This window comes from Coenobita brevimanus, chromosome 83, assembly GCF_032717465.1.
Source record: "Coenobita brevimanus isolate Jiangsu-jjx chromosome 83, ASM3271746v2, whole genome shotgun sequence".
In the NCBI taxonomy this organism is placed as follows: domain Eukaryota; kingdom Metazoa; phylum Arthropoda; class Malacostraca; order Decapoda; family Coenobitidae; genus Coenobita; species Coenobita brevimanus.
This window is the reverse complement of record NC_137036.1, coordinates 7905855-7932378: the sequence shown is the minus strand read 5'-3', so window position 1 is coordinate 7932378 and position 26524 is coordinate 7905855. Positions and strand designations below refer to the sequence as shown.

Here is a 26524-nt window from a genome sequence, read left to right as displayed (position 1 = left end):
AGGCTCCCCACATACAGCTCTTCTCAAAAGAGTGGAGTCAAAGGCTTTTCGTCTCATTAACTCTCCTCTTAATGGCTCCTTTCAACCTTTGTCTCTTCGCCGCACTGTTGCATCTTTATCTCTTTTCTATCGCTACTTCATTGGTCACTGCTCCTCTGAATTGTCTGCTTGCATCCCTTCACCTCTACGACGGGTGTGTAGCACCCGTCTAGCAAGAAATTCTCATCCCTTTTCTGTCCAATTCTCTAATGCAAGAGTTAACTGTCCTTCATTGATGCAACAGGTCAACTTTGGAACTGTCTCCCTCCGTCTGTACTTCCTATGATCTCCAGTCTTTCAAACCCAGTGTGTCCAGGCATCTGGAAATGAATGGATCTTGAATTCGGCTCTCTGTGTTTCTTTTTTTTTTTTTTTTCTTAGAAGGAACGGTTTGCGGGCTCCTGGCCTTTAGTACCTTCTTCCTTGCATAGAAAAAGCTTATTCGCATGTATCCATTATATATAACAATATTGATAAATCTCATATAAATGTATACAAATAGCAAGTACATTACATATTGCTGATTATTAATACAATAGACTACTGTAGACTTGCCACTGTATTGCTATCGTAATATCATTGTACAAATCCTGTGTATGTATATGTTATACACACACACTTAAGCTTCTGTAATATATCACTATTACATGTTAGGTTTCGGCAGTGGTATTGTCAGTACAATACTATGGTGAATACCACGTATTTACTCAAATGTTTGTTCAACAATGTATCATGTTACTATATGTTTTGTAAAATTGTATTAATGACATACGTCGTATGTACGACACTTTGGCGTGACCGAGCAATATAAAGTAATTAAAATAGTTATCGGCATTCATAATTTTGTAACAGTTGTTAACAGGTAGCAGTATGTAATAGACAGGTAGATATGCCTGAGTTAACCAGGAAGAGCTTAGATACACTTCCCCGTAGCCAGACACTCAAGTATCCCAAACACAGGATGTCACTGATCAGGTGACGGAAACCTGCCCGACACACACGTCACCAAGCCGGAAGCATGCACATACACACACACACACACATACACACACACACACACACACACACACACACATACACACACACACACACACACGCACGCACACACACACGCACGCACACACACACACACACACACACACACACACACACACACACACACACACACACACACACACACACACACCACCAAGCCGGAAGCCTCGGTAGTAGATTTATACTCTTAAATCACATGTAGGATCTCAGAGAGCCAAAGAGAGCCAGGGCCAGGGAAGAAGGTAGGAGAAGGAGAGTAACGCCTAGAGAGAGTGGAAGGCCGGAAGCCAGCACAAACTGCCCCTGACAATACAACAGATCACGTCAAGCTCAATAGCTTTTCCAGTCGAACAACTCTCACAGTAAATCTTCATCGATCCCAGTCTTCCTGTTCATCACCACACCTCACTTACAATACGAAGAGATAACGAGAAAGAGACGGCCTACTCTGACGTTTCGCTACAATGCCAACATTATTCTCTCTTTCCTCCTGGGTCTCTCCAATCGACCAGACAAGATGATAAACCTTCTCTCTCTATAATAAAAAGATCAAGGCTACATATTTCTGACATCTGGTGGCCTTTGACACAAAGTGTGTAACTGAGTAGGAATAAGTATATTCCCATGACTGACAACAGCAGAGTGCCACAAACCTGACAACAACACGGTGCCACATGACTCACAGTCAAGGTGCTGGGGCAAATGTGGACAAAGTAGTACTCTTACAGCCTGGAGCAGCAGATGAACAATGAAGGTTGAGTGTTTCGTTTCGTTTCGTTGATTTTCCTCCCGTACAGGGAGGACCGGACCCTTCTTTGGCCCAGTCAGGTTTGTTAAGCTGGTTTCCTCTGTTGTCAGTTAAAGTTATGACAGAGCTTAGGTAGGCGGAGGGGTTTGTTGTACCACCTCTGTGAGTAGGTTCAGGGGGGCAGTTGCAATGACAGCTGCCACGGCATTGCGCAACGTGCAGTAGGGTTGGGCTGAGGCTTGATTTGTTGGAATGTCTGGGTTGGGGTAGGGGTTGTTAGTTCTGAGGCGTGACGTGGCTGGGCATCGTAGGAGATAGTGCATGAGAGGGAAGGGAGTGTTTGGATTGCAGCTGTCAGAGACTGGGGGAGGGGGGGTTGGTGCCATTGTTGACCATCTTTCTGCGGCATTTGTAGCCAAGGTGCAGACGTCGGATACGTGTGAGGATAGTGTTGTTGATGAAGTTTGTAGTGGGGATGGTCTTGTACTGGGTGGCCATGGCAAACCAAGTTGCAGAGGGCGAGTCTTGCCTGACAGTGTCATGATCCTCACGATTAAGAGTCCGGGACTTGGCTCGTATATTCCTTTTTAACTGCAAGAGGCTTGTCAGGACTTCGATGTCTATATTAGGGAGATCAGTGGCGTGTTTGGTTGTGATGTCTGCCTTTTCATTTACAGTGATGCCAACATGATTGGGGATCCAGTTAATGGTGATGGTGTTGTCGACCTTGATGATGCAGTTAGGAAGATGTCAGAGATGAGATGCACATTGTCGGAGTGGTGAGCTTGTCTGAGGGTCTGGATGGCAGTGAGGGAGTCACTGTGGATAACGATGGAGGTGGCTGGCATAGTAGATATGTCAGTGTCTTTCAGAGCTTCTGACATGACGACAAGTTCTGCCTGAGTGGTTGAGGCTCCATTGCTGATGCTTACTTCGTGTACCCTCGTCCCGCACATGAAGGCAGCCCTGGCTCTAGGTGTGCTAACGGAGATGTGGTGTAATAGGTGACAGAGTCAGGAGTTGTGAGGGAGGCGATCAGCTGGAGGCCCTCCTGATGGAGTTGCTGAATGAGGGTTTGGGCTTTGGTAGGGGAACTGGGGATTAGGAATCTAAATGGCAGGGGTGACCAAGGTGGCGGTTGATGGTAAGAGTGTACAGGTATGTCAGGGTCTTGGGCAATGTGTTCGGCTATCTCGTAGGTGTGTACTGTTTGCGCCGCGCAGTGGACCCAGCTGTGAGTGAGCATATCGGGGTGCAGATTGATTGCATTCTTGAGTTGTGGGAGAATTGGAAGTGGAGATGCTTTGTGGGCTAGCTTGGCTGTAAGGGTTGCAACCCTCGCCTGGATGCGGTGCTGTAGAGATTCAGCATCACATTCCATGCGAAGGTTGCAGAGACGGGTCCACATGGGGGAGTTTGTTTTAATGCGTAGGGCCTCGTTATGGATCACCTCGAGTTTGCTTATTAGTGGTGTGTTGATCGTTGATAAAGCAGGAGCACTGTAGTCTATTAGAAACCGGATGGCCTGGATGTAGAATAGGCAGAGCACTCTGTATGAGGCTCCTCTGCCCTTTCCTGCTAGTGCACTAAGTGCACTAAGCTGCATCTTGGCTTTTTCTCTGAGGTGGTTTACTCAGTCTGGAAGGATAGCTTGGGGCCTAACCACACCCCTAAATAGAGATGGGTGGAAACATAATAAATAGGCCTATTACCGAGGTAGAGTGGCTTATCAAGGGTGGCGATACCAAACGGTAGGGCTTTGGTTTTGTCGATGTTGATCTTCTGGCCTAGTTCTACTGTACACAGCTGTGGTTTAGTTTTGAGAGGGCTCATTGGGTTTTGGAGTGATAAGGGCCACGGTTGATTAGGAGGGTTAGGTCATTGGCATATGCAAGAAGTCGAACTCCTGGGCCAAGGCTGATGTGCTGTACGCCTTCAATGAGGGTGCTGAATGGCGTTGGGCTCATTATGCTTCCCTGAAATGTGCCATTGGTATCTCTGTTTGCTTTGGAGACATAACTTTGGAAGCGGACCACAGCTTCCCAGTCCTTGAGAAAGTCTTCGATCCAGCAAAGGAGCCGCCCTTCTACACCCTTGCTAGCAAGGGCAGAGAGATTGGCCTCAGGACATGCCAGTTTGAAGGCCTTCTCAAGGTCAATGAATACCGCTAGTTCTTTGCCTCTTCGTAAATCGGCGAGGAGCGTGGCCAGGCATTCAGTTGTTCCTTGCCCCTTTGTGTATGCAAAAAGGTGGCTGTGGGGTGGAGCGGTACCCCATTGTAGGCGTCATAAGGTGTTCCTCTTAGCGATTTTATTTAGGCAGCTGAGGAGTGATATGGGCGTAAAGGACATGGGGTGTAGGGTTTTGGGATTGGAAGGATGGCTGCCTTTTTCTACTGTGCAGGGACCCCCCCACGCCAATGTATGGTTAAGTAGGTTAAGGATGGCTTATCTGGCTATAGGCCCTGTGTGGGTAAGCAGGGAATATGTAATTCCATCCAAGCCGGGGGCAGTGTCTGTGCTTGTTTTAAGGGCGCTCTCGAGTTCATGGATGGTGAAGGGGAGATCAGTGGCAGCAGGGCGGATTTTTGCAGCAAGAAAGATTTTGGCCTGTTCATGATGGAGTGCTCCCTGTCGAAGACTCGTGCTTACTGGGAGTTGGTTAGGTGAAGTGTGTTGGGCAAATCGTTCAGCTTCTCCTTGGGGATCTCGGTGGGTAGGGGTGTGTGCTGGGGGGGGTTGGGAGACTGCTCTCAGTTTTTCCAAATTTTACCCATACTTGTTTTGGCTCATAAAGATCAGCTTCATTCTAGCCATTTGTTCTCCTGTATTTTGTTCTTTTCTCTGAGGGTGTGTTGTATCACTTCCTAGAAGTTTTGTCATTTCTCTGTTGTAGGGTCGGCTCTATATTTTTTTGGCTCTATTTAGGCGGTGGTTTAGCTCATGTGCTCGATAACAATAGAACCAATGGTCACTATGGTGTTTCATCACGCATAAGGTTTTGGGGATGGCTTTTTCGGTGGCTGCTTGGAATGCTGCAGATATCTGCCGCTCATGCTCGTCGAGATCTTGTGAGGTTCAAGGGAGGTCAGGGATTGTTCTAAGGTGGTGGTGAAGAGCTCCCAGTTTGCTCGTGCGGTTTTCCACCTGACAGGGGGTCCCAGTGGTCTGTGCAACAAGGCTAGATTAATTGTGTAGAGGATGGCGCAGTGGTTAGAGGTGAGTGTGGGGTGGATTGTTCATTGGCTCAGCGGTGTAATGTTCAAAGAGAGGAAGATGAGGTCTAGCCTACCTCCCCGCAAGTGAGTGGGAACGTGAGGGTCATTAAGAAGGGAGATACTGGTCACCTCCTCCAAGAGTTCAGCGTTGTGTCGGCCAGCAGGGTTTGTTGCAAAAGGGGATTGGAATCTAGGGTGGTCCGCGTTTAGGTCCCCTCCGATAAGTAAGGGTTCAGTGGCTGCGAGGGTGAAGAGGTCTGTTAGGTTGAGGTCTGCCGAGCCTCTACATTAGATGTTGAAGATTTTCATATGACTGTCAGTGAGGGTGATCGTCACGCCCTGAATTTCAGCTCCTTCCCCACAAGTTGGGGGGTATTGGATGACTGTGGCAGGGATCTGATTCCTGACAAAGATGGTGCAGCCACAGGGACCACAGCGAACATATAGCAGAAGGAATGGGGTGAAGCCCCTTAGGCGCAATGACTGGTTTTCGGGGGTCAGAGTTTCTTGGAGGAGGAATACAATAACCCTGTATTTGTGAGTGACTTCCTCCAATAGGGTGCATTTATTACAGGCACCTACTGTGAGGTATTCCACTGAAGGATCCAAAGGCCAGCGGGGGCTGGGTTTTGTCTTGGATTTGATGGGGTTGTGCATACAGTTGGAGGGGTATGCAGTTGGAGGTTGATGGGAGGGGGGGCACCCTAGTCTTCAGCACCTGCCGATCCTTGGTGTGGTATTGGGGATCGGGAGCATGGTTGCTGTCCTTCTGTATGGGTTGACTGATGTCTGTGATCAGAGGATTGGGAGCGGTGTCCGGGGGCTTTGTTTTTGTTGTGCAAGTGTTTCAGGGTAGTTGGTCTCAGATTGTCCTCTGGTGTGGGGATTTGCACTGAGGGGATGGGTTTGTGGGGATTAATCTTGGGTTGAGGCTCGGTCTGGACATGGGGTGGGGTGTCCGGGGGGTTGCTCTGAGTGTGGAAGGGAGGTTTTCCGTCCATTTTTGGACAGCCCTGTCGACTATTGGTCTGAGTGGTGTAAGGTCGAGGAGTTTGCCGAGTTCCTCTCCAATGGTGGTCATGATGGCTGCTCCTTGGTCCCTGCCAAAGATTGCTTAGGTTTCTCGATCTATGAGAAATTGGCCTGGGCTGAGAGTTGACATCGTCTGGGGGGTCGGTGTGGTCATTTCGGTCTTTGGGACATAGAGTCTTGCACGACCGGAGTTGTTGGTAGCTGGAGTTATGTACAGGTTGGTTGCACGACTTGCGTGGTGGCTGTGCTTGGTTCTGGTTGGGTGGGCGCTGGAGATGTCTGGTTGTGTCTGGTCAGAGGGGGGGGAAGTCAGTCTGTAGGAATACTGGTGGGATGGAGGTCTGTGTGCGGGGTTTTTGCTGCCCCCAAATGAAGGTGCCTGGTGGGGCAGTGGTTGTTATATGCTTTCCCTGTATCCACTGCACTTGTTTTTCTTTCCTTTCTGGATTCTCTCCAACTGTGCTGGACAAGACTTGTTCCATGCATGGTGATATCCATTGCAGTTTGGGCATTTTGTCGAGATTGGCTGTCTAAAAGACAGCCCTAGCATGTATTCAGTATGGACGGTGGGTGTTAGCGCCGAAGTGGTGACATGTAGAGGTGTATGATATGTAGGAGGACTACTGGGCCTTGGGACCAGGCTGTGTAGCCTATGCCCAGAATCGGGCACATAAAAAAAAAAAAAAATCTTTGAATTTCTCGAGGTACTGCTGAGTCTCGTGCCTGCTGCTGCACATTGCACATGTTGGAGAACGAGCACATTTGGTCCGATGATGGCCAAACCGCTGGCACTTTAAGCAACGAAGTGGTTCGGGCGTGTAAGGCCTGAGGCAGAAGGTGCCCCAGTTGCCAAGCTGAAGACTTTGAGGGATAACTCCTCTCAGTGTGACTATAACTTGTCTGGTGGGCTCTCCACTGGCGACTCGGCAATGTGTTGCACTTTCCACTTGGGGGTTTTTGAGGATGGGCTCGAAGGGGTGGTACAGACGGTGGCCCATGAGGGTTGCTTTACGGGTGGTAAGATTAGAGTCTATTTCCTGTATCTGAATTGGCTTCCCAGCTACTGAATTGATGGTTCGCAGGGCGTCTCATGTGGTGTCGTTCCGGGGGATAAGGACTGTGTTGAGGTCCAGCCTCTCTTGAATGGAGAAAGTGAGGTGGGTAAACTCGTCTTCCAGGGCCAAGACGATATTGTAGGTTGTTGGAAAGGAGTCGTTGGGCGTGACTAGAAATGCTGGGTAGTTGGAGTCTGGTTGGGGTGGGGATTTTACCGATACAGCAGGGGGCCGAGCTCTTGGGGGGTTGCGGTATGTCTGAACGGGTCGGCTGGTGGCGGGGGGAGGGAGCATTTCCCGCATTCTCAGAGTTCTGTGGCATGCAGGATGCGTTTGCTGTACAGTGGTTGCCCTGCTTGTGGGGTCCTTGTTTTCCCCTGGTGACTAACATAAATCCGTCATCATTTTCGGTGGTTCCTGAGGCAGTGTCGACGCCGGGGCTCAGATCCACAGAAAGAGTAGGGTCTGGGTGTGACTGGTGAAGTGCTGGGTCCGTTGAGGCTGGGTCCGTTGAGGCTGGGTCAGTCTCGGTGCTGGTGGATGTGGCAGGTGTCTCTCCGGTATCCACGGATTCTGCATTATTCGGATGGAGTCAAAAAAGTCGTCCTGGTCGAAGCTTGTGGTCATGTCCGTGGAAGAGGGGCCGATAAGTAGTGGTTTCATCGCACAGTTGGGTTCTCTTGGGGGACGGGAGGGAGCTTGCCTACTCATCGCTCCATTTGGGGTGGGTACGGCGTTAAGCTGCTCTGTGGAGCTCGTGGTTAATAGGGAGAGAGAAAGAATACCCAGGCCTACCTAGCCGGTGGTCAGAGGCATTGGTTTTTTACCTCCCCCGCCCTCTAAAGGGCGTCGTGAGGACGGACCCTGGTACCTGCACTGGACTGCCCCCGAGGGGGAACCTATCCCTAGCAGCTGGTTGCCTCCCTGACACTCCTTGGCTCCCCAGTCACCTAGTGACCCCCATCGTGGCGGCCCTAAACGGCCTTCCCGGGTTCGGGTCGCCAGTAGCGAAGTGTCAGGAAATCCTACGGCGGGGTGGGCAAAGATACCAAGGGTAGAGGAAGATAGGGTGTAGTGTTTTGGATGTGTGTGTGAGTTCTTGTTTGTGGGTAGAACGGGAGGGGGGAATGAACGAGGAGAGGAAGGGAGTGGGGGGGGGACCTAGGCCCACAAGGGTGTAGTATACAGCTGTCAAATGCTGGCAGTATATATCTACAGCGTGTAGGAGCTGGGATGCAGACTATCCAGGAGCAGACGTTAGTAAGAAGGCGAGAGTAAATGAAACTGTGGTCGCAAAGACCGTAGAATTAACTGCTAGTCGGCGCCCATGGGAGAAACGTCTCGTTGCGTTCCCCGTGTGTGTGTGTGTGTGGGCTGAGTGGCTCCTGCAGCCCTTTTATATCCACTAGCACTGAGTCTATACCGACCCCTTCCCTCATACCACACCAATCAGTGAACACCTTTTTCTCCTCTATCACCACATCAGTCAGTGCACATCTGTCTCAATAGTCTATCTCACCAAATTATTAAACTGTTCAATAGAATAGGTAATTAAGTTACTTTTACGCCATTTAAAAGTTAGGCTGGTGAAGAAATGGTGATCTAAGATATCTCACAAGCAAAACTCCTTCAGTGGCCGTAATCATACCAAAAAATAGTCCATTTCCATTGTAATTCTTAAGCATTGTAAAGCGATCATTTATGTAGTCAGTAGTTTAGAAAGCTTATGTGATAACTGTTTGGCGATAGGAGATGTGTACAGTCAAGGACACAGTTATCTTCCTAGGTTACACCTGGCGAAATACAATGATAACCCTGTCTCTACTAATGCGTGTTTCAAATGGTTTGATTTCCCGGTATATATATTCGTCAAAATTTTGGAAGATACTTGTGTCTATGTCTGTACAAAAAAATAGAATAAGCACATATACACATTATTTCTTCCCCAGGAAAGTCGGATATAGTTCGCCTGAGAGAAACATTAACACTGAAAATTTTCAGAAGTTGTCAGGCGACCCTGATACAACTAAGAATTTCATTTACGTTCGTATCAGGCAATTTTGCTCAGTCAAGAGTCAATGGGTTATGCAGTTTTACCAAACATTCAGTGATTTTGTCTTTGGGTCATTGGCATCAAATATTTTTATATCAGTCATCTTATTTCTGTTTTAGTCTCCTAATCCGGAAGTGTACAAGACAGACCACTGACTTGACTTCAAGTTTCGGAATATATTTACCTACAGACATATTGAGAGGTGAATGCTGACATCCATGAAAACAAACATTACAGTGATGGACACTTGGAGGATCTGTCATTCTTTGTATTAATATCAGTGTATTTATTAATTAACCAATAAATTTGTTACTTCTGTGTTGTTACAAATTTGGAAGCTTAAAGTGAAGAAGTGAAGTATGACTTTCATATGAAGTTCGTCGTCAGTACTAATGAAGTGCGTGCTCAGTGGTGGTTGTGGTGGTGATGGTGGTGATGGTGGTGGTGTGTGTGTCTTGGGTGTCCACCTGGCCCTGCTCTTCCCATTTGGCCCAACCACACATCTGCTCCATTACCAGCACCACCACAGCCATTACAAACCCACATCCCAACACCACAAACATGCCCTGAAAATGAGCAGTATTACATGTAATGCCGTAATCCTTTCCTTTATAAACTAACCCACAATATTACATTAACATCGGTAAAAACATAGGGAAAAAGTGACATGTTTAATGCAAATCATTAGTGATGTCTGCAGTAAATTTACAAATAAAATTTACAATTATATACCTAATGCAAAGTTTTCAAACACGTATGGAAGTTAAGAAGTAAAATCTAACAAACTAGTTCTTTTCCAGGCCATCCAAGAAGTCCTTGGCAGGACCTACCCACAGGTTGCTGAGTGAGAAGACAGAGGTGACGGTGATGATCCTGGGTGGGTTCTTGCAGGTGCTGGAGTTAGGATGAGAAAATTTCTGCCATTTATCATACAGGCCAGATTCCACCAATGAATAAGCCCTGTCTCAGAAAATAAAATGGTTAAAACATTATATTCGGCATGCCAGTAAATACCTACCATAGTAATTATTTCTCATACCTATTTCGACTTCGATGTAGATATCAAGTATTTTCAAGTTCTGTGTAAATACACACGACTATTTTTATCTTTAATATTTTAGCTGCTGACAAACTGTTCAGTTCTTACAGCTTATTCAGTCTTGGCATAAGAGGGCTGTTCTTTTGGGCCACCATGGCTAGAGGAGTGGTCAGGTAGCTGCTCCGGGACACATAAAAATCACAGGTACCTGTCAAAGTACTTAGAGATGATAAAGTGATGGGACTATTATACTATTAATTAGAATAAAGTGGTCCTTCTTCCAAAGGCTCTTAAATAGCCATTTGTCTAATGACGTGCAGTGATTTTCATTTAAAATCCTTTCTAATTACTCATGTCGAATGAAGCCCCTCACATCACTGACGTGAAATTTAGCACAGATATGCTACATTTTTAGCACAGACTAGAAAGGTATGGCCATAAATAATGTTAATGAACATGACAACCACATTATAACCTGTGCGAGAAAAGCTCCTTGGCAATACGGTGTTATAGACGATGTCCTTGTCAAACACAACATGACTGCCATCCCGTACAATGGTCTCCAGGCTTTGGGGTAATTCAGAGAACAATCTGTAAGCCACTCGTTCTGTGCCCATCAGGTTCCCCAGCTTCCAGAGTGGACCCGACGTGGCCGTCTGAAATACAGACGGCTGTCAGTGATCCTCAGCTTTACTGAAAACTATTGATTACATAAACAGATGAAACTTAGGAAAATTAATTGAACTTTACGTAACACATAGTAGTTGTGAAGCAGTGACAGATAACAAGTACCGGTCCAGCACAATGTGAAAATAACTGGCAGTCAGGGTTTGGAAGTAATTGAACAGTTCAGAACAGGGTCCAACTGTAAGTTAATTGCTTGTTCTGCAAATACAGAAGAACTGATAAAAAAATACTTTTACCAATACTTTCTTGAATGAAAGAATGGTCTTCGTAGTAGAGCATTGTTTTTATCAATAAACATGTGAGTAGCTCACAGAACACTTTGTGAGTGACTAGACACTATTTCCCGCAGTACTGGTTTGGCTAAAAATATCTTGGGTTGCTTATTGACAGCCTAAACATTCTTGGACACTGACCAAAAAATAGTACATGATTTTCAATTACATTACAAAAACAATTGCATACTTTAAGATAGTGGATGATCAGTGAGTTCTGGACAAGAATTATTCCAACATCAGACTTGTCAAGAACGTCATCAAGTCTCTGATATGGTTGGTCGATGTATCTGACCGCCAGGAGGGACATGAGGTTGCCGACGTAGCTCTGTGTCAGCACAACCATCATCAGCATCCACACCCCCAGCATCACACGATCACACCACCACCGACTTTTAATTCTCTCTAAATCTGTTACGACAAAAGAGAACTTAGTAACACAGAATAGAGATCCTAACAGTAGTTGATGGATTGCCATGTCTAATACTGAGAGCTTTTTTCCTGTAAGTTTATTAAGCACTTGATATAGTTTAACATTTTCACACTGAGTGGGCATTATAAACTAAAACAGAAAAGTGTCTTTTTTCCATGCCAAAAAGTAATGATCTACTTCGAATATTAGCCTAAATGAACTGTGCACAGCCTTTAAATGAAATGTCCAAAGTTAACTTTGCTTTCAGTAAGTTAATGTCAAATTACTGATAGCTTGAAAAGGCTGAACTATAGCCTATTTCATCTGATCTGGGAAGAGACGAGCCTTGAGCTTCTGAAAGCTGGCAGTTGATTGGTTGTCCGAGTACATTCATTATTAAAGACGTATTTTAATTTATTTTTATTAAATGGGTTTCAATAACCGTTTAACAAATAGATTACTCATGTAAAATGTTATATATAGTTGTCTGCATAAATTAATTTCAAAACTGGGCTTTACTAAGATTATCAGATGGCCTAGATACATGTGACATTTTGAATTCTCGGGCCAAATCAAAACACAGACAGGTAAAGTTTCACAAGTACCTTGATTTTTTTTTCTTATTTTCAGGCAAATTAAAGTAAAGTATGTCATTACTGTGATATTTTGTAAATTATAACTGTTAAACACCAGAATTGCAATAAAATATAAAATATCTCCTGAACTTCGATGAATGATAGATTGGGGGGAGGGTTAGGCCACCCATAGGATGTCCCACTTGACTAAGCAGACGAACATTCAGATTAACTTGAGAGCGCTTTTTTGTTGCATCAGTTTGCACCATGCTTTCTACCTTCACATCATCAGTAAGTTTTCTATGTTTTTAGTTTGGAATATCTAGTTGCTACTTACGACCGGGCTGCAACAAGGTATGAGCTGCACAATGTTTAAAAACGACAATGAAATATAACTTCTTCACCTATGTCTACCCGTCATTATTCATTGGAATTCCGATGTTTTACCAGGTTAGATTCTACATAATGTCGCACTAATGAAATAATTTACCTTACTTTGGCTGAGCATGGGGGCTAAATGTCAAGGTATTCGTGAAACCTTACCTGAACATGTTTTGTTTTGTCCCGAGGACTGAAAATTTCACACTTATCCAGGCCATTAGGTGAAATTTGTAAGGCCCCATTTTTACATTAATCTATGCAAATTATTGTATATAACATTTTATTTGGGCAATCTTTTTCGTCAAATGGGTATTGAAACCCATATAATAAAAATAATTAAAAATCCGTCGTTAATAATGAATGCAATCGGACAACCAATCAGCTGCCAGCTTTCAAGAGCTTAAGGCTCGTCTCTTCTCAGAACATATCAAATAGGCTATAGTTACCTTCTTGCAGGAGAACGCGCAGGCAGTTAAAGATGTTGGCGTCTACGCTGCCTGGTTTTCGTGTGTGGGCAGGAAAGCAGAAAGGCAGAAGCAGCATCACAGAGCACACAACCAACAGTGCTATTAACAAAGTTGCCCAAACAATTGGAGAAAGAGGTAGTACGAAGCCCCAAGGGTCAGCCTCAGGACGACCACGGGCAGCGAGAACATTGTACCCACCCATGAAAAAATATGCAGAGTATTCCATCCACTGGCTTCTACTAAAATCCAGTAAAATTGGCCCAGGGGTGAACTCCACTTGCTGAAATGTATTGTCAAGGTAAATGTCTCAAAGAAGAATACAATGCATGTCAGGATATACCTTCGAGAAGTATAATCTGTACCAACCCTTAACCCTCTCTGTTGTGCCACTTCACACTGCCGACGCCATACCCTCCACATTATTATTTTATGCAAATACCAAATACCAGATAAACAGTTTTCTATCTACAAAGTTAAGCAGAACAGAGGTAGCTAAACTACAAATTTATGAAAATGTTTCTCGGTTAAAATTAGTGGCAATTTGGTTGAGTAGGTTGGAGTTTTGCTTGAGAATGTTGTACTGCTTTTAAACTAGGAATGGACAAAATATTACACAAAATTTCACCTACAAAGGTCAGGGAGATTCCCAACAACAGACATTCATAATTTATGTATCAATGAGTGTGGCAGTTGCCACCACGATTACCCAGCGAGAGAACACTGAGCAACAACTCTTCAGTCTAGACATCTAGGAGGTGACTGAAAGCGAGAACAATAATCTTAAAATTATTGTATGAATTACTCTGGCTGGACCTAATTGACAGAAACTGGCATGACTGACTGCGTCTGAACATAAGTTCAGTTTCTTAAAATAATGGTTGTAGCAGTACTTACAAGAAGCACTCAACAAAAGACTGATCCTTTTTCTACCATATTCTTTCACTCATTTTAGGAAAGACTAGTCAATAAGTTTATAAGAATGAATCGATGTAGTAACTCACCTCACGTGTGATGAGTCCCAGCATGCCAGACCAGGTCCCATCACTCTTCCGCAGGCCCCAACTTTTGTCAAGTGGTCTCAAGTATGTGTACCTGTCAGAGAGTTTTGAAAGCAGTTACAACAAATTTTTTGATATGCCATTAGGTCCGCGTTGCATACTGTCTTATTATCAGAACATCTCCTTTACGATTCTTCTGAACACTATATCTTAATGTCTCCTTCTATTCCCATACAGTATTAATATAAGTAACACAAGAGCATGCTAAAGTGCGATTTGCAACATAATTCAGTAATTAAGAAGTGCTATCAAGTCCTTTACGACATCCAAGAAAACAAATGTGTATAGAAGAATGTGTGCAACCAATAGCTCACGTAAAGTTCATAGCCGTGGACAGTATTTCCATGATATACTTGGCTGCACCCGTAAAAGTTAGCCGTTTGCCGCCAGGTATCGTTGGGTCGTCTACCATGACCGCCGACTGCGAAGGGTACTCCTCGGCTGTCACCATCACTTGGGGTCGGTGGGGGAACCTGCAGCAAGAGGTTGAGGTCTGACGCCGCCATGGACTACCCTTACAAAAATCGGACATGCCTTCCAAAAACTAAGCACCAGATAACCAAACAGGTACAGTGAAAAGATCAGTGGCTTTTCATCTTGTATTCCAGCTTTCAAATTATGTAAGATATGTTATAGATGCAGTGTTGTCCATTATACCAGCTGACTGCATCCAAACTCACGTCACGTGAAAAATGATAAACACTACCATATTTTTAACAAAGACATTATGAAAAAAGCATTCATATATTATTTTAAGGATCGTAGAGAGTTACAGACAACGAGAGCTTACCGCAAAAATTTCTTGGGAAAAAAATTTGGTGGGTAGACTAGACTTAGATTTTGGTCAGTAGTCCACGATGCTACCTGTAAAGGCCGAGTTTCTTGATCAGTGAAAGGTAGCCATGAGAGCACTCTGGTCCTGTTGACAAACAGGTGAAAAGATAAAATAAGTATGAATAAAAGCCAGTGAATCAATGTGAGGCATATCACCTCTAATAAGTGCTCTTATCCGTAGAAAATGTTTACTACCTAAGGACTGGTGAAGCTTCGTCGACAACAGCGAGTAGAGCGCTAGTACGTGATAGAGTCTTGTGAAGGTGGTGGAGGGTTTGGAAGCGATGGAGAGGGAGGCTAGTGAAGGCGAGCAGCCTCGTTGTGTGCACCGACAGGAGGTGGTTCTTGATGGAGGACTCAGCGAAGGCGGAGAGGAAGGTTGGGTCCTCACTCACCACCACCACCGTCACCCACCACGACACATCGCGAAGCTAATGGCAAAAAAGTAATCAACAAACCTCCTCAGTATAAAGCTCATTACTCTTAACAGATCTGCTTTAATCTGTTTTTTACTATTACACACACACACACACACACACACACACACACACACACACACACACACACACACACACACACATTTGTCCTTGGTCTACTTCTCAAAGCCATTTTATCAGCCTTGACATACCCGTCGAGCAGTGGCGATAGCCTGGGAGAGGTTTTCAAGGGTCATGTTGGCGTTTTGGTAATTATTTGTTACCCCAAACACTCCAACTCCCCACGGAGCGTGTAAGTCTGTTAGATCCTGAAAAAGAATGCATGGTAATGATTTGTAATCATTTAACGCCACTGACTCCAGTCATAGTAAAACGTGTAACAATGAATTTATCTTGAATTTGGCTAATATTCTATGGAGAGAACATTTGAAAACATCTTCCACAGTAGCTGACTTTATGTAACCCAGAGCTTTCCAGTTCCATATCAGCACTTCCATAGGTCTGCCACATTCACCTGCCAAGCTGAGTTGATATTCACTCTGTTCTTAGGATCTGTACCAGAGAATATACGAAGTAATGTACCTGTTATATATCTTAGGAACAAATCTTATTTGTACTGTACTGTAATGTATATTCCAATCTAACTTCTTTAATCCATTTTAGGAATGCCCAAGTTTTGCTTAATGCTAACACTAACGCACTTGCATCACAGAGAACGCCCATGGAGAGTCGTCTGTCACCACCATGATGGAGGAGCGGGAACACTGCTCTGTGGCCAACATGACATCAAGTGCTCGACGACTGTCCAGCGATCCTCGAGTTTTATCTGATAGTTACAAAAATGAATTTCCAGTAAGTATAGATGTAGGGCACTCGGTAGGAAAAGGCAGTACCTGTGTATGATTGGTATTATTAACTGATCTTGGAACTCAGAAGGGTTGTAAATTGCTATATATAATTGTTAGACTATAGCCAGAGGGTGAATCCCCCTAGCTCGGACCAAAGGACCATATGGATCTGGAAGGCATTGAAAGAGACCGCTACATCACTCACCAGCAATACGGTACCATGATGCGGACTCAAACTGCCAACCCTATGGTCGTGAATCCCCAGCGCTACAACTGAACTATTCTTGCCCCAAGAAGGTATTCTGGTCCCAAGAACAATACACTAACACGCGTCAATTTCCCAAGAAAATATTAAGGAATATATATTTGCAATATGTAGAATGATTTATACTGGTATATTCACAACACGCAGCATTATATTTTGTCCACTGAAATGTCGTGCAACAAAATTTTGAATGAGGAACACATCCTAAAATTTGTCGACGTTCAGGTATGCATTTTATGGTTGATTAGACAGTAGATTACAGTTAATTAGGCAGCTTAGGTACGGAAAAGCAAACGTTACAAAATGGTATTTCCTGAAACGACGCACTTCTTTTACATTAAAATTTTCCTCATTTTTCATTTTTCTCGCAAGAACATTTATTTTAATAGAATCGAGACCAAGAAGAGCAGGTTTATCTATACTAGATGACAGTAAATAAGCTGAAGTAATTATATACAATCCAAATAAGATGGTACACAATGAGGTAAGCTAACAATAATAAAATGGTTCGATTCCCTTTGATTGCAACTTGGGTCAACTTGCCTGAGGTATGAGGCAGGCGGGCGTGTACCAGAAGGCACGTAACTCCCAGACTAAGCCACAGTGTTCCTGCAGCAGCCGCCATATCACACCACCACAAATTTCTAGAGAAAAATTACTGTGTATAAATGGTGTTGTATGTTTTGTTGTTACATATGTTAAGGATCAGCATTCTTTGGACAATATAAGACAGAGAAAAGTAGCAGCAAGATACTCATGGTGTACTGAGCACTGAACTGTTGTACAGCCGTTTAAGCAAATGGTGTACAAAACTCACACATAACTTTTACTGCTTGTTTTAACAAGTATTTTATGTAGACAAGATGCACAAAAAGTGCAGATCTCATCGGCAGCTGATATGTTCACTCATTACGCTTTTTTTTTTTTTCGGTGACTGGTGAATCAGTCTTAATCAGAAATGTACACCACTGAGTTTTCAAATGTGAACCCAGTTTTGTGGTTTAATGTGGAACATCTACTTCCTCAAGACAAAAAGATTCATTTTGAATTCATCTTAAAAGAATGCGTGAAGAATCTGGCTAATTTTTACTCAACAGTCTAACTGGGAGAGTGATTTGGGGGCACTTGAAGATTAGAAGACCATCTCTATCTCAAGTCAATTGGGGGAAACCCGATCTATTTGGGAGAATGTATTTGGTAAGCCTGTATATTTCATACGAAGCCACTTCCCCCTTCGTGTAAGATAATGTAAATGGTAAGAAGTGAGGAAGCAGGTGGCTTGATGTTACAGCTGAATGAAATCCATATTGCGGTCTTTTTAGTATTTATTTCTATGAGTTTAAGAAGCTCAGATGTAAGTTTAAAGCGTGGAATGTCAAAATTAATATCGAAATTACGAATCAGGCAAACTACAATGAGCTATAATATAAGATGTACAAGGCTTTCTTAACTAACCATGACATATTCGGACCCGTCCTTGCAAGAAACCGAAAACATAGGTTTCCATTAATGTAAGCGGGATAATTAAAAGATGAAGCAATGTGTGACAAACACCTTAACTTACTGGTACATAAATGCAACACCAATTTTTCCTAAGAATGATCAGCTATAATTATCAAAATTCACAAGATAACTGTCGAATCTTGTTAAAATCTGTTAAGCCGTCTGGCCACACTTTCTCCTGGTGATCCTATGTACATTCAGATCGACTGAATGAAAAATTAGCCCTTTATCAACAGGAACCAAAGTTAGTGTAGTTTACATTTTGATACGGTTCTCTTGTCCTTTACTTGAATGTACCTACCATGGATACATAATAAAATTTTCTCCAAAGGATAATGAGGAACGAAGTTTTCTACCCAACACTGCTGTCTTGCATTATGAGGTCCATGTTTGGGTAGCAGCCTGTCTGATTCAGTTTACAAGGGTATTTGAAATTTTTAGCAGTTTGCAAAGCTAAATATGCATAGGAATAATATTTCTATGAAAGCCATCTTCAGCCCGCCATTGTGTGAAGCTCAGCAGTAATTTAGACTGGGATACTGAATACATCCACAGTTATATTGACACTCTGAATGTACTACACTGCGGTTATAATAAAATATGCTTAATCCATCAGAGTGGAATGTTAGAGGATGACAGGTTTTGATCCTGTTCTGAAAGATTTTGCATTGTTCTTTTTTAGTTCTTCCTGAGCGATGCCTATTCTCAACGTGTCCCTCCTGCTTCCACCGATTAAGCCACCTGCAGACAGTGCTGGCACTGGACCCGGTTACCCTGGCTATGGCACGAGCTGACAGCCCCCCCACCCACATCCAGATAAAGCATCTGCGTTCTGTCAGGGAGGTTGATCGGCATGACCGGTGAGTTCCCATGTTCTGAAAATTTTTCGACAAAATATGCAACCTTACTGCATCGTTGACCATATATATTCTCTAAAAGGGCGATAAGAATTGTCAAAATGGCAGTCACATAAAATTCTATGTTACCATTGAGGAACATCTATAACTCCACGTTAAGCAATTCATCGTGTCTCCTGGGTTATGCGAGATATTGCAGTTTGAGTGTCAATGGGGTTGAGGGGGAGGAAGGTATGTGATGTTGAACATTCAGCTGCAACTGTTTTATATATATAAAAAAAAAAATCATAAACTTTTTTTCAAGCAACAGCCAATATATGATTTCAATAGATTTCCAGTTAACTGTATAATGGCACCTGGAGATTACTGTATTGACTTTCAAATGGCAGTTTGTTAGCAAATGTAAGTTTCACTCTCCCCTACGAAAGTGCACAATATCATTATGCAGAAGGCATATGCGTATTGCACTGTGCTATAAAATGCTCAGTCAGAATACTGTACTTGAGCTTTTTCCATTACACCTTCCTTTGACACCACAGTCTAAGTTTCTGAAAAATCACAAGCAAATTTGAGTTTCCTTCAGCAGTACCTCTTATATATGAAGTTTCTCACTACGTATACGAGCTAAGAGGAGGTTTCGTAACTAAGTACGGCGCGCTTTCCCCAGTTATCGATTGTGGAATATAAACCGACCTCCTGTCTGTTCTATTTAATGATCAGCAGCCTATGAACTACTGTGTCGACTGTTTTGCATATATTATGGAACTAAAAATTATTTGTCAGTGTCAAACGCCAGTTATCTCTGGGAACTGGAAAATGCAATTGTGAATCATTCATCCGATTATGATCATAGAGGATCTCATTTGAAGAAGCAAGCTACACAGTGGCGTAAATACTCAGCACTGTGCCACATGACTCACCGTCAGTGTGTTGGGGTGCAACTGAGACTGGAATGGGACTAACAGCTTGAAGCAGCAGCTGAGCACTGAGTGGAGACTGGTCCTCTCCGACCCTTTTATGGCCAGTGAATATCTCCCCCTCCCCTCTCACCACACCAGCCAGTTAATAGCTCCCCCTCCCTTCTCATCACGCCAGTCACTGAACATCTTCCCCTTCCCTCTCAACAGTTCAGCTAGTGCACATTTATATCACCAGCCTATTCCATGAAATTATTGAATTCTACAACTGAAACGGTAATAGATTTTTTTACCATTTACAATTTAGATTGCAGTAGAAATGCTGACATATCTCAAGCCAAATTTCTGCAATGGCCCATACCTTAAAATAATTATTGTCCATAGTAATTCTTCAATTTGCGAAATTTGTGTCGTGTTAATATTTGTAGTCATAGCTTTAGCAAATCCAAGACATCAAATATGCAGCCAGCAGCTTAGAAAGCTTATCTGATAAATGTTTGTCATTAGATGATAGGTAAAAAATAATTTTAATAAACATAAAATCATTGTTTTTTGCCTAACATTGAAAAACCTCTGAATCTACGTCAAGTAATCCTAATACGGTTAAAATTTTCATTTAGACTAGTAGCAGAAAATTTTGTTCAGTAGAGAATCAAAGGGTAACGCACCTTTAAACTTTCAATTATTTTATCTTAGGTTTATGGGCAGTGTTTATGGGTAGTGTTTGGAACTCCCTGTACTGTTGTTTGCAGATGATACTGTGTTGTTGAGTGAAGACGAAGGGGAGCTGCAAGGCTTGGTGGATGAGTTTGAGAGAGTGTGTGAGAAACGGAATCTAAAGGTGAATGTAGGGAAGGGTAAAGTGATGGTCTTTGAGAGAGGTGAAGTCAGTGAATGTACAATGAGGTTGGATGGTGAGGAATTGGAAAATGTGAGTACGTTTAAGTACTTGGGTAGTGTGATGAGTAAGGATGGAAGTTTGGAAGGTGAAGTGCTTGAAAGGGTACAGCAAGGAAGAAAGGTTGCTGGTTCCTTGAAAGCAGTGATAAGAAACAGGGAAGTGAGCATGGAAGTGAAAAAGTTACATGACAGTATTGTGATACCAACTTTAATGTATGGAAGTGAAGCTTGGACCTTGTTGGAAGGAAACAAGTCAAGAGTGAGAGCAGTGGAAATGAGTTATTTAAGAGGAGCCTGTGGGGTCACATGAAGAGACAGGCTGACAAATGAGGATATAAAGGAGCGTTGTGGTGTGGATGTGGATGTGATAGGAAGCGTTAGGAGGAACACACTGAGGTGGTTTGGCCATGTGGAGAGGATGGGAGGTGAGAGACTGACGAGGAGAGTGTATGGGAGTGAGGTGGATGGGGGGAGAGGGAGGAGGAGGCAGAGGATGACATGAAGGGATGGGGTGGAGAGGTATATGAGAGAGAGGGGTGTGAGTTGGGAGCAGGGCAGTGAAATGGCGGGGGACAGGGCGACATGGAGGCGATTTGTTTGTGGCCACCCCAAACGGGATTGAGGCGTCTGGCAATAGATAGATAGATAGACAGTTTATGGGCATGAAATGTTCTCATATTTATCATGTCATTTCTCATTTATTATTTAATGGTCAGACAGATCGTACTCTTGTTGCAACTAGTCATCATATTTCAAATATTTGTGAACACATTTGTTTACAGAAATGATGCGGGGGGGTGCAGCCATCCATGAAAACAAAACAAAAAATACGGTGAATGACACTGTAAGGACTGGTCATTCCTATTAAAATCACTGTGTATTTACCAGTTAAGTAATATACTAACGACCTGTCCATTGTTATAAATTTGAAGGCTTAAAGTGAAGTATGAATTTCATACGAAGCTTGTGATCAGTATTGGTGATGTGTGTGGTCAGAGGTGGTGGTGGTGGTGTGTGTGTCGTCGGTGTCCGCCTGGCCCTACACTCCCCACCTGGCCCCACCACACATCTGCTCCACCACCAGCATCACAACGGCCATTTCGCGTCCAACCCCCAACACCACGAACAAGCCCTGAAAATGAGTAACATGACATATAATGCCGTAATCCTTCCCTTCATCAACTAACCCATAATATTCCATTAACATCAATAAACTAGATCCTACCTAGGGCTTAAGTGACTTGTTTAATACAAATGTAAATTTGTAAGTAAGATTTATAATTAAATATTTAACACAGTCTCCTAACACGTGGGGAAGTTAAGAAATAAAATCTAACAAACAAGTGGTTTTCCAGGCCATGCAAGAAGTCCGTGGCAGGACCTACCCACAGGTTGCAGGTGATGATCCTGGGTGGGTTCTTGCAGGTGCTGGAGTTGGGATGATCGAAGTCCGCTCATTTATCATGTAGGCCAGATTCCACCAGTGTATAAGTTCGATAAGGAAAATAACACTACTTTAAGTATTATGCTCGACACACCAGTAAGGATATGCCACTATAATAATTCCTTGAGTCCTGTTCGACTGTGAGGTAATTATGAAGTATTTTCACTTTCTTATATGTGACAACAAACACACGTGAACACTGTTTTCTATATTATTTAGTTGCTGACAAACTCCTCTGTACTAACAGCTGATTTAACCTTGGCATAAATGGGCTGTTCTTCTGAGCCAGCACGCTTAGAGGACTGGTGACGTAGCTGCTCTGGGACATGTAAAAATCACAAGTACCTGCTAAAATTTTTGCTGATGATTTAGTGACGATTATTATTCCGTTAATTAGAATAAGGGAGTCATTCTTGCAAAGAATTACAAGACGCTATTTATCAAACCCCAGAGCAGTAATTGGTATTTAAAATGCTTTCTAATTAACCAAGCCAAATGAGCCCATCCCCCCACTGACATGAGATTTAGTGCTGATATGCAATAGTTTATACTACAGATTACTAGAAGGGTATGACCATAAATTTTCCAGCGAACATGGCAACCATATTAGAACTTTTGCGGGAAAAGATCCTTCGCAACATGTGATTATAGATGATGTCCATATCAAACGCAACATGACTCCCATCCAGCACAATGGTCTCCAGGCTTTGGGGCAATTTAGCAAACGATATGTAAGCCACTCGTTCTGGGCTCAACAAGTTCCCCAGCTCGCAGAGAGGACGCGACGTGGCCGTCTGAAATGTAGAAGGTTGTAAGTAATCGTCAACTGTACAGAAAGCATATTCGAAATAAAGTTAATAACTATTTCTAGAAATAAAACATTGAAAATAATAAAAGAATGGTTAAAAGAAAAAATCAATTACTTATAAAAGTGGAAGCAGGCCCGCCTCCTGAAGAAAGCTAAAAACATTAGTAAAATCGCTAGAGGCTCCACCAAACATCGAGGAGAGACAGTAGGCACCATCTGCCCCCTCATGCCTACAGAGGAATCTCTGACGTAGGTCCCCCAAACTCGGACACTCGACCAGCAAGTGACGGAGAGTAAAGGGAACAAGGCAATCATCACTGTACGGTTGAGTCTCACTAGTCTTCAGGAATCCATGTGTAAGTCGAGAGTGCCCAATGCGAAGCCTAGCAAGAGCCTCCTCCATTCGCCAAGGCATGGAGGGGAGAACCCTTGGCACAACCACTCTCTGAAAGACCTCTTTCAGCTTATTATGAGCGACACCATCCCAGTGTCTCTGCCAAGACGTACGAACTCTGGATCGCAAGTGAGGTGTTACATCAGAAGCAGGAAGCGGAAAGTCGGCTGGGGGCTGTTGAGAAGCTGCAGCCTTGGCCAATGCATCTGTCCTTTCATTGCTCACCAGACCAACATGTGCGGGAACCCAGCAGAAATCCACTCTCTTCCCTCGACGACGAATGAGGAACAGCCACTCCAAAATAGCTAAAACTATAAGATGAGAAGAGTTAAAAGAGTCAAGGGCCGAAGAGCCCCTTGGGAGTCGCTAAAAATAGGAAAATAATTGCCATGGTGAACAAACACCAACTTCAGGGCTAAAACGATAGCTGACAACTCTGCAGTAAAAACTGAGGCAGCCAAAAGGAAGACTACCACCTCGGCTAGAAGTGGGAAATGCCACTCCAAAACTAACACCAGAGATGGATTTAGAGCCATCAGTATACACAGGCACAGAACCGCCATGACTAGAAGAATGTTCTAAAAATAACTAAAAGAGACGGAGGAGCATCAGAATCCTTTAAGCCTGCAAAAGACCTGCAGAAAGTTATCTTGGGCAAGATCCATGGAGCAACCTTCGGGATTCGAACAGGACTAACAGGCACTGCCGACAAGCCAAACTCCTCCATGATATCCCAAACCCTATAGCCAAATGGACGAGGCATGCGAGGGTGTCTACTATAACAGAAAAAACAAGACTGTTGCATCACACACTCACAGACTAGTGAGTCTGGAAGGCGACGAATCTGGAGTCAGCACCAGGCTGCAACAGACTGATGCAGTAGATATAAGGGAGGCACACCATCTTCCACCAACAAACTGGGAATCGGAGATGACCGAAGAGCCCCAGTTGCAAGGCAAAGACCGGCATGATAGACAGTATCTAGAGTTTTCAGTCTGGACTTTGTGGCAGAGGAGTAGACCTCGCAGCCATATGACAGCTTGGAGGTTACAAAAACCTGAAACAAATGCAAGAGTGTCCTCCGATCAGCACCCCAAGAGGAATGAGACAGAACCCTCAACAGATGCTTTAAGATTTGCCAAGTGTGAAACCCAAGTCAAACTGCAGTCAAACATCAGGCCCAAGAATTTCGTCTCTGCCACACAACGGAGTCTCCTGCCACAAAGCTGGAGATCAGGTCCCGGGTGTACCCCACCCCTCTCATCCTACAAAAGTGCATAGCCACAGTCTTAGAAGGGGAAAACCGAAAACCCTTGGACGTGGCCCAGGCAGAATCTTGTCCAAGGCAAGTTGCATATGCAGCTCGATGGCAGACATGTGGGAGCTAAAAAAACATATAGCTAAGTCATCCACATAAAGGGATGAGGATACCCCCATCAGGCACAGTGTCAAGGATAAAATTGATGGCCACTGCAAACAGGGAAACACTTAAGACACTCCCCTGTGGGACGCCTTCCCCTGAACCCACACAGACACGAAACACACGATCAGTCACGAAGTCATCAACCAGCACAGGCAGGCGACCATGTAAACCAAATGCATTAAGTTGTTGGAGGAAGCCATGGTGCCAGGCAGTGTCATTAGCCTTTTCAATGTCAAAGAACACAGCCACAAGATGTTGTTTACGGGCAAAGGCTTCACAGATCGATGCCTTGAGCCCGATAAGGTTGTCTGAAGTGCACCATATTTACAGATGACACGCTGCTAAGGAGAGAGAAAGTAACCCTTCTCCAGAAACCAAACAAGCCTGACATTCACCATCTTTTCGAATAGCTTTTTAAAGTGATGGGGCGATAGTTGGATATATGAGAATCGTCCTTACCAGGCTTGGGAATGGGGAGGACAATACCTACATCCAACTCTTGGGAAAAGAGCCCTCACTCCAAACCCTGTTAAAAAGGTCCAATAAAAACTGAATGGAATCAGTTGGCAGATGACGGAGCAGAGCGTATGGAATGTCATCAGCATCAGCAGCAGTGTCACCACACTCCGAGAGAGCAGCATGCAGGTCACGGAGGCTGGAGTCTAAATTATACAGCTCTCCGCCACAAGAGCAAAAGTCAAGACCCAGCCTCTCCTGATTCCTACGAAAGCTAGCTTACGGCTTAGAAGTATCCTTTTTTCAGACAGCACAAAACTGATTTGCAAAAGCAGAGGCTACTGCATCTCTTGCGGAGGCAAGGTCTCCGTGAAGTCACAACACTGGTGGGGATGGGTGCGAGAACTTACCAGAAATCTTGAACACCTTCTTCCACACCATAGGCATTGGAGTAAAGGACATAACTATAGAAACATACGACCTCCACGAGTTACGATGAGCATTCTTCATGACCCATCTATAGTGAGCACATGCTTTGCGAAACTGGATTTTTAGAAAAATATCACGATTGGCAAAATACCGACGGCAAGCTGCTTTGAAAGCTCCTTTTGCTATAGGGCAGTCATCATTCCACCATGGCACAGGTCTCCATGGAAAAACACCAGAAGTCCGTGGGATGGAATGAACCCCTGCTGAGAAAAGAGTCTTAGTAAAATAACGTTCGGCATCGTCGGTAGTTGAAAAATCAGTATCCTTGTAGGCAAATACACATAGTTCCACAAAGAGAGGCCAATTAGCCCTATCCAGACACCAGCGTGACATACAGGCTGCAGGAACTGAGCGAGTAGACTGGACCAATACAGGATAATGGTCACTACCACTCAGATCATCCAAAACCTCCCAAGAAAAATCAAGGGCACAGTCAGAGGAGGAGAGGGCAAAATCAATGGCAGAATACGTGCCAGTCCAAGCATGAAAATGGGTCGGCCTCCCATCGTTTAGGACAATCAAATCTAAATCCCCAACCAAAGAAGCAAGAAGATCTCCCCTGGGATTTGAAAGTGTGTCACCCCACAAGGGATGGCGGCAATTAAAGTCACCAAGGAGTGGAAAAGGGGGGTGAAAGTTGACTGATAAGCAAGCATAACAGGAATGGAAGGTGGAAGGTACAGACAACAGATGGTATAGCACCTCCCAACGTGCATCTGTACTGCTAGAACTTGAAGGAGAGACTGTATCGCAAAGGAAATAAAGGGGACATCAGAACGGCACAAAATGGCACATCCACCACTGTGACTGCCAGGAGGAGATGCATGGAAGACCTCATACCCCCTGATAGAAGGAAACTGTCTATCCCCCACCACTGTC

General features: G+C 44.0%; 2 protein-coding genes across 3 annotated transcripts; both read right to left on the bottom strand.

Annotated features, from left to right (window-relative positions):
* Positions 1 to 9431: 9431 nt before the first annotated feature.
* LOC145409864 (ionotropic receptor 93a-like) lies at positions 9432 to 11492 on the bottom strand. 2 transcript variants are annotated; one of them, XM_080280146.1, is made up of 5 exons: positions 11368 to 11492; positions 10694 to 10874; positions 10327 to 10426; positions 10010 to 10139; positions 9432 to 9745 (listed from the first exon to the last, which is right to left on the bottom strand). In XM_080280146.1, the coding sequence occupies exons 1-5, from the start codon at positions 11485 to 11487 to the stop codon at positions 9569 to 9571; spliced, it is 708 nt and encodes a 235-aa protein (XP_080136272.1). In that variant the 5' UTR covers positions 11488 to 11492; the 3' UTR covers positions 9432 to 9568. The 2 variants fall into 2 exon arrangements, with proteins under 2 accessions (XP_080136272.1, XP_080136273.1); XM_080280147.1 differs by having other exon boundaries at positions 10010 to 10073.
* Positions 11493 to 15095: 3603 nt separating this feature from the next.
* Positions 15096 to 16123, bottom strand: LOC145409899 (uncharacterized). Its single transcript, XM_080280164.1, has 3 exons — positions 16043 to 16123; positions 15533 to 15649; positions 15096 to 15335 (listed from the first exon to the last, which is right to left on the bottom strand). Exons 1-3 carry the CDS (start codon positions 16121 to 16123, stop codon positions 15096 to 15098), a joined length of 438 nt encoding a protein of 145 aa, XP_080136290.1.
* Positions 16124 to 26524: the final 10401 nt, after the last annotated feature.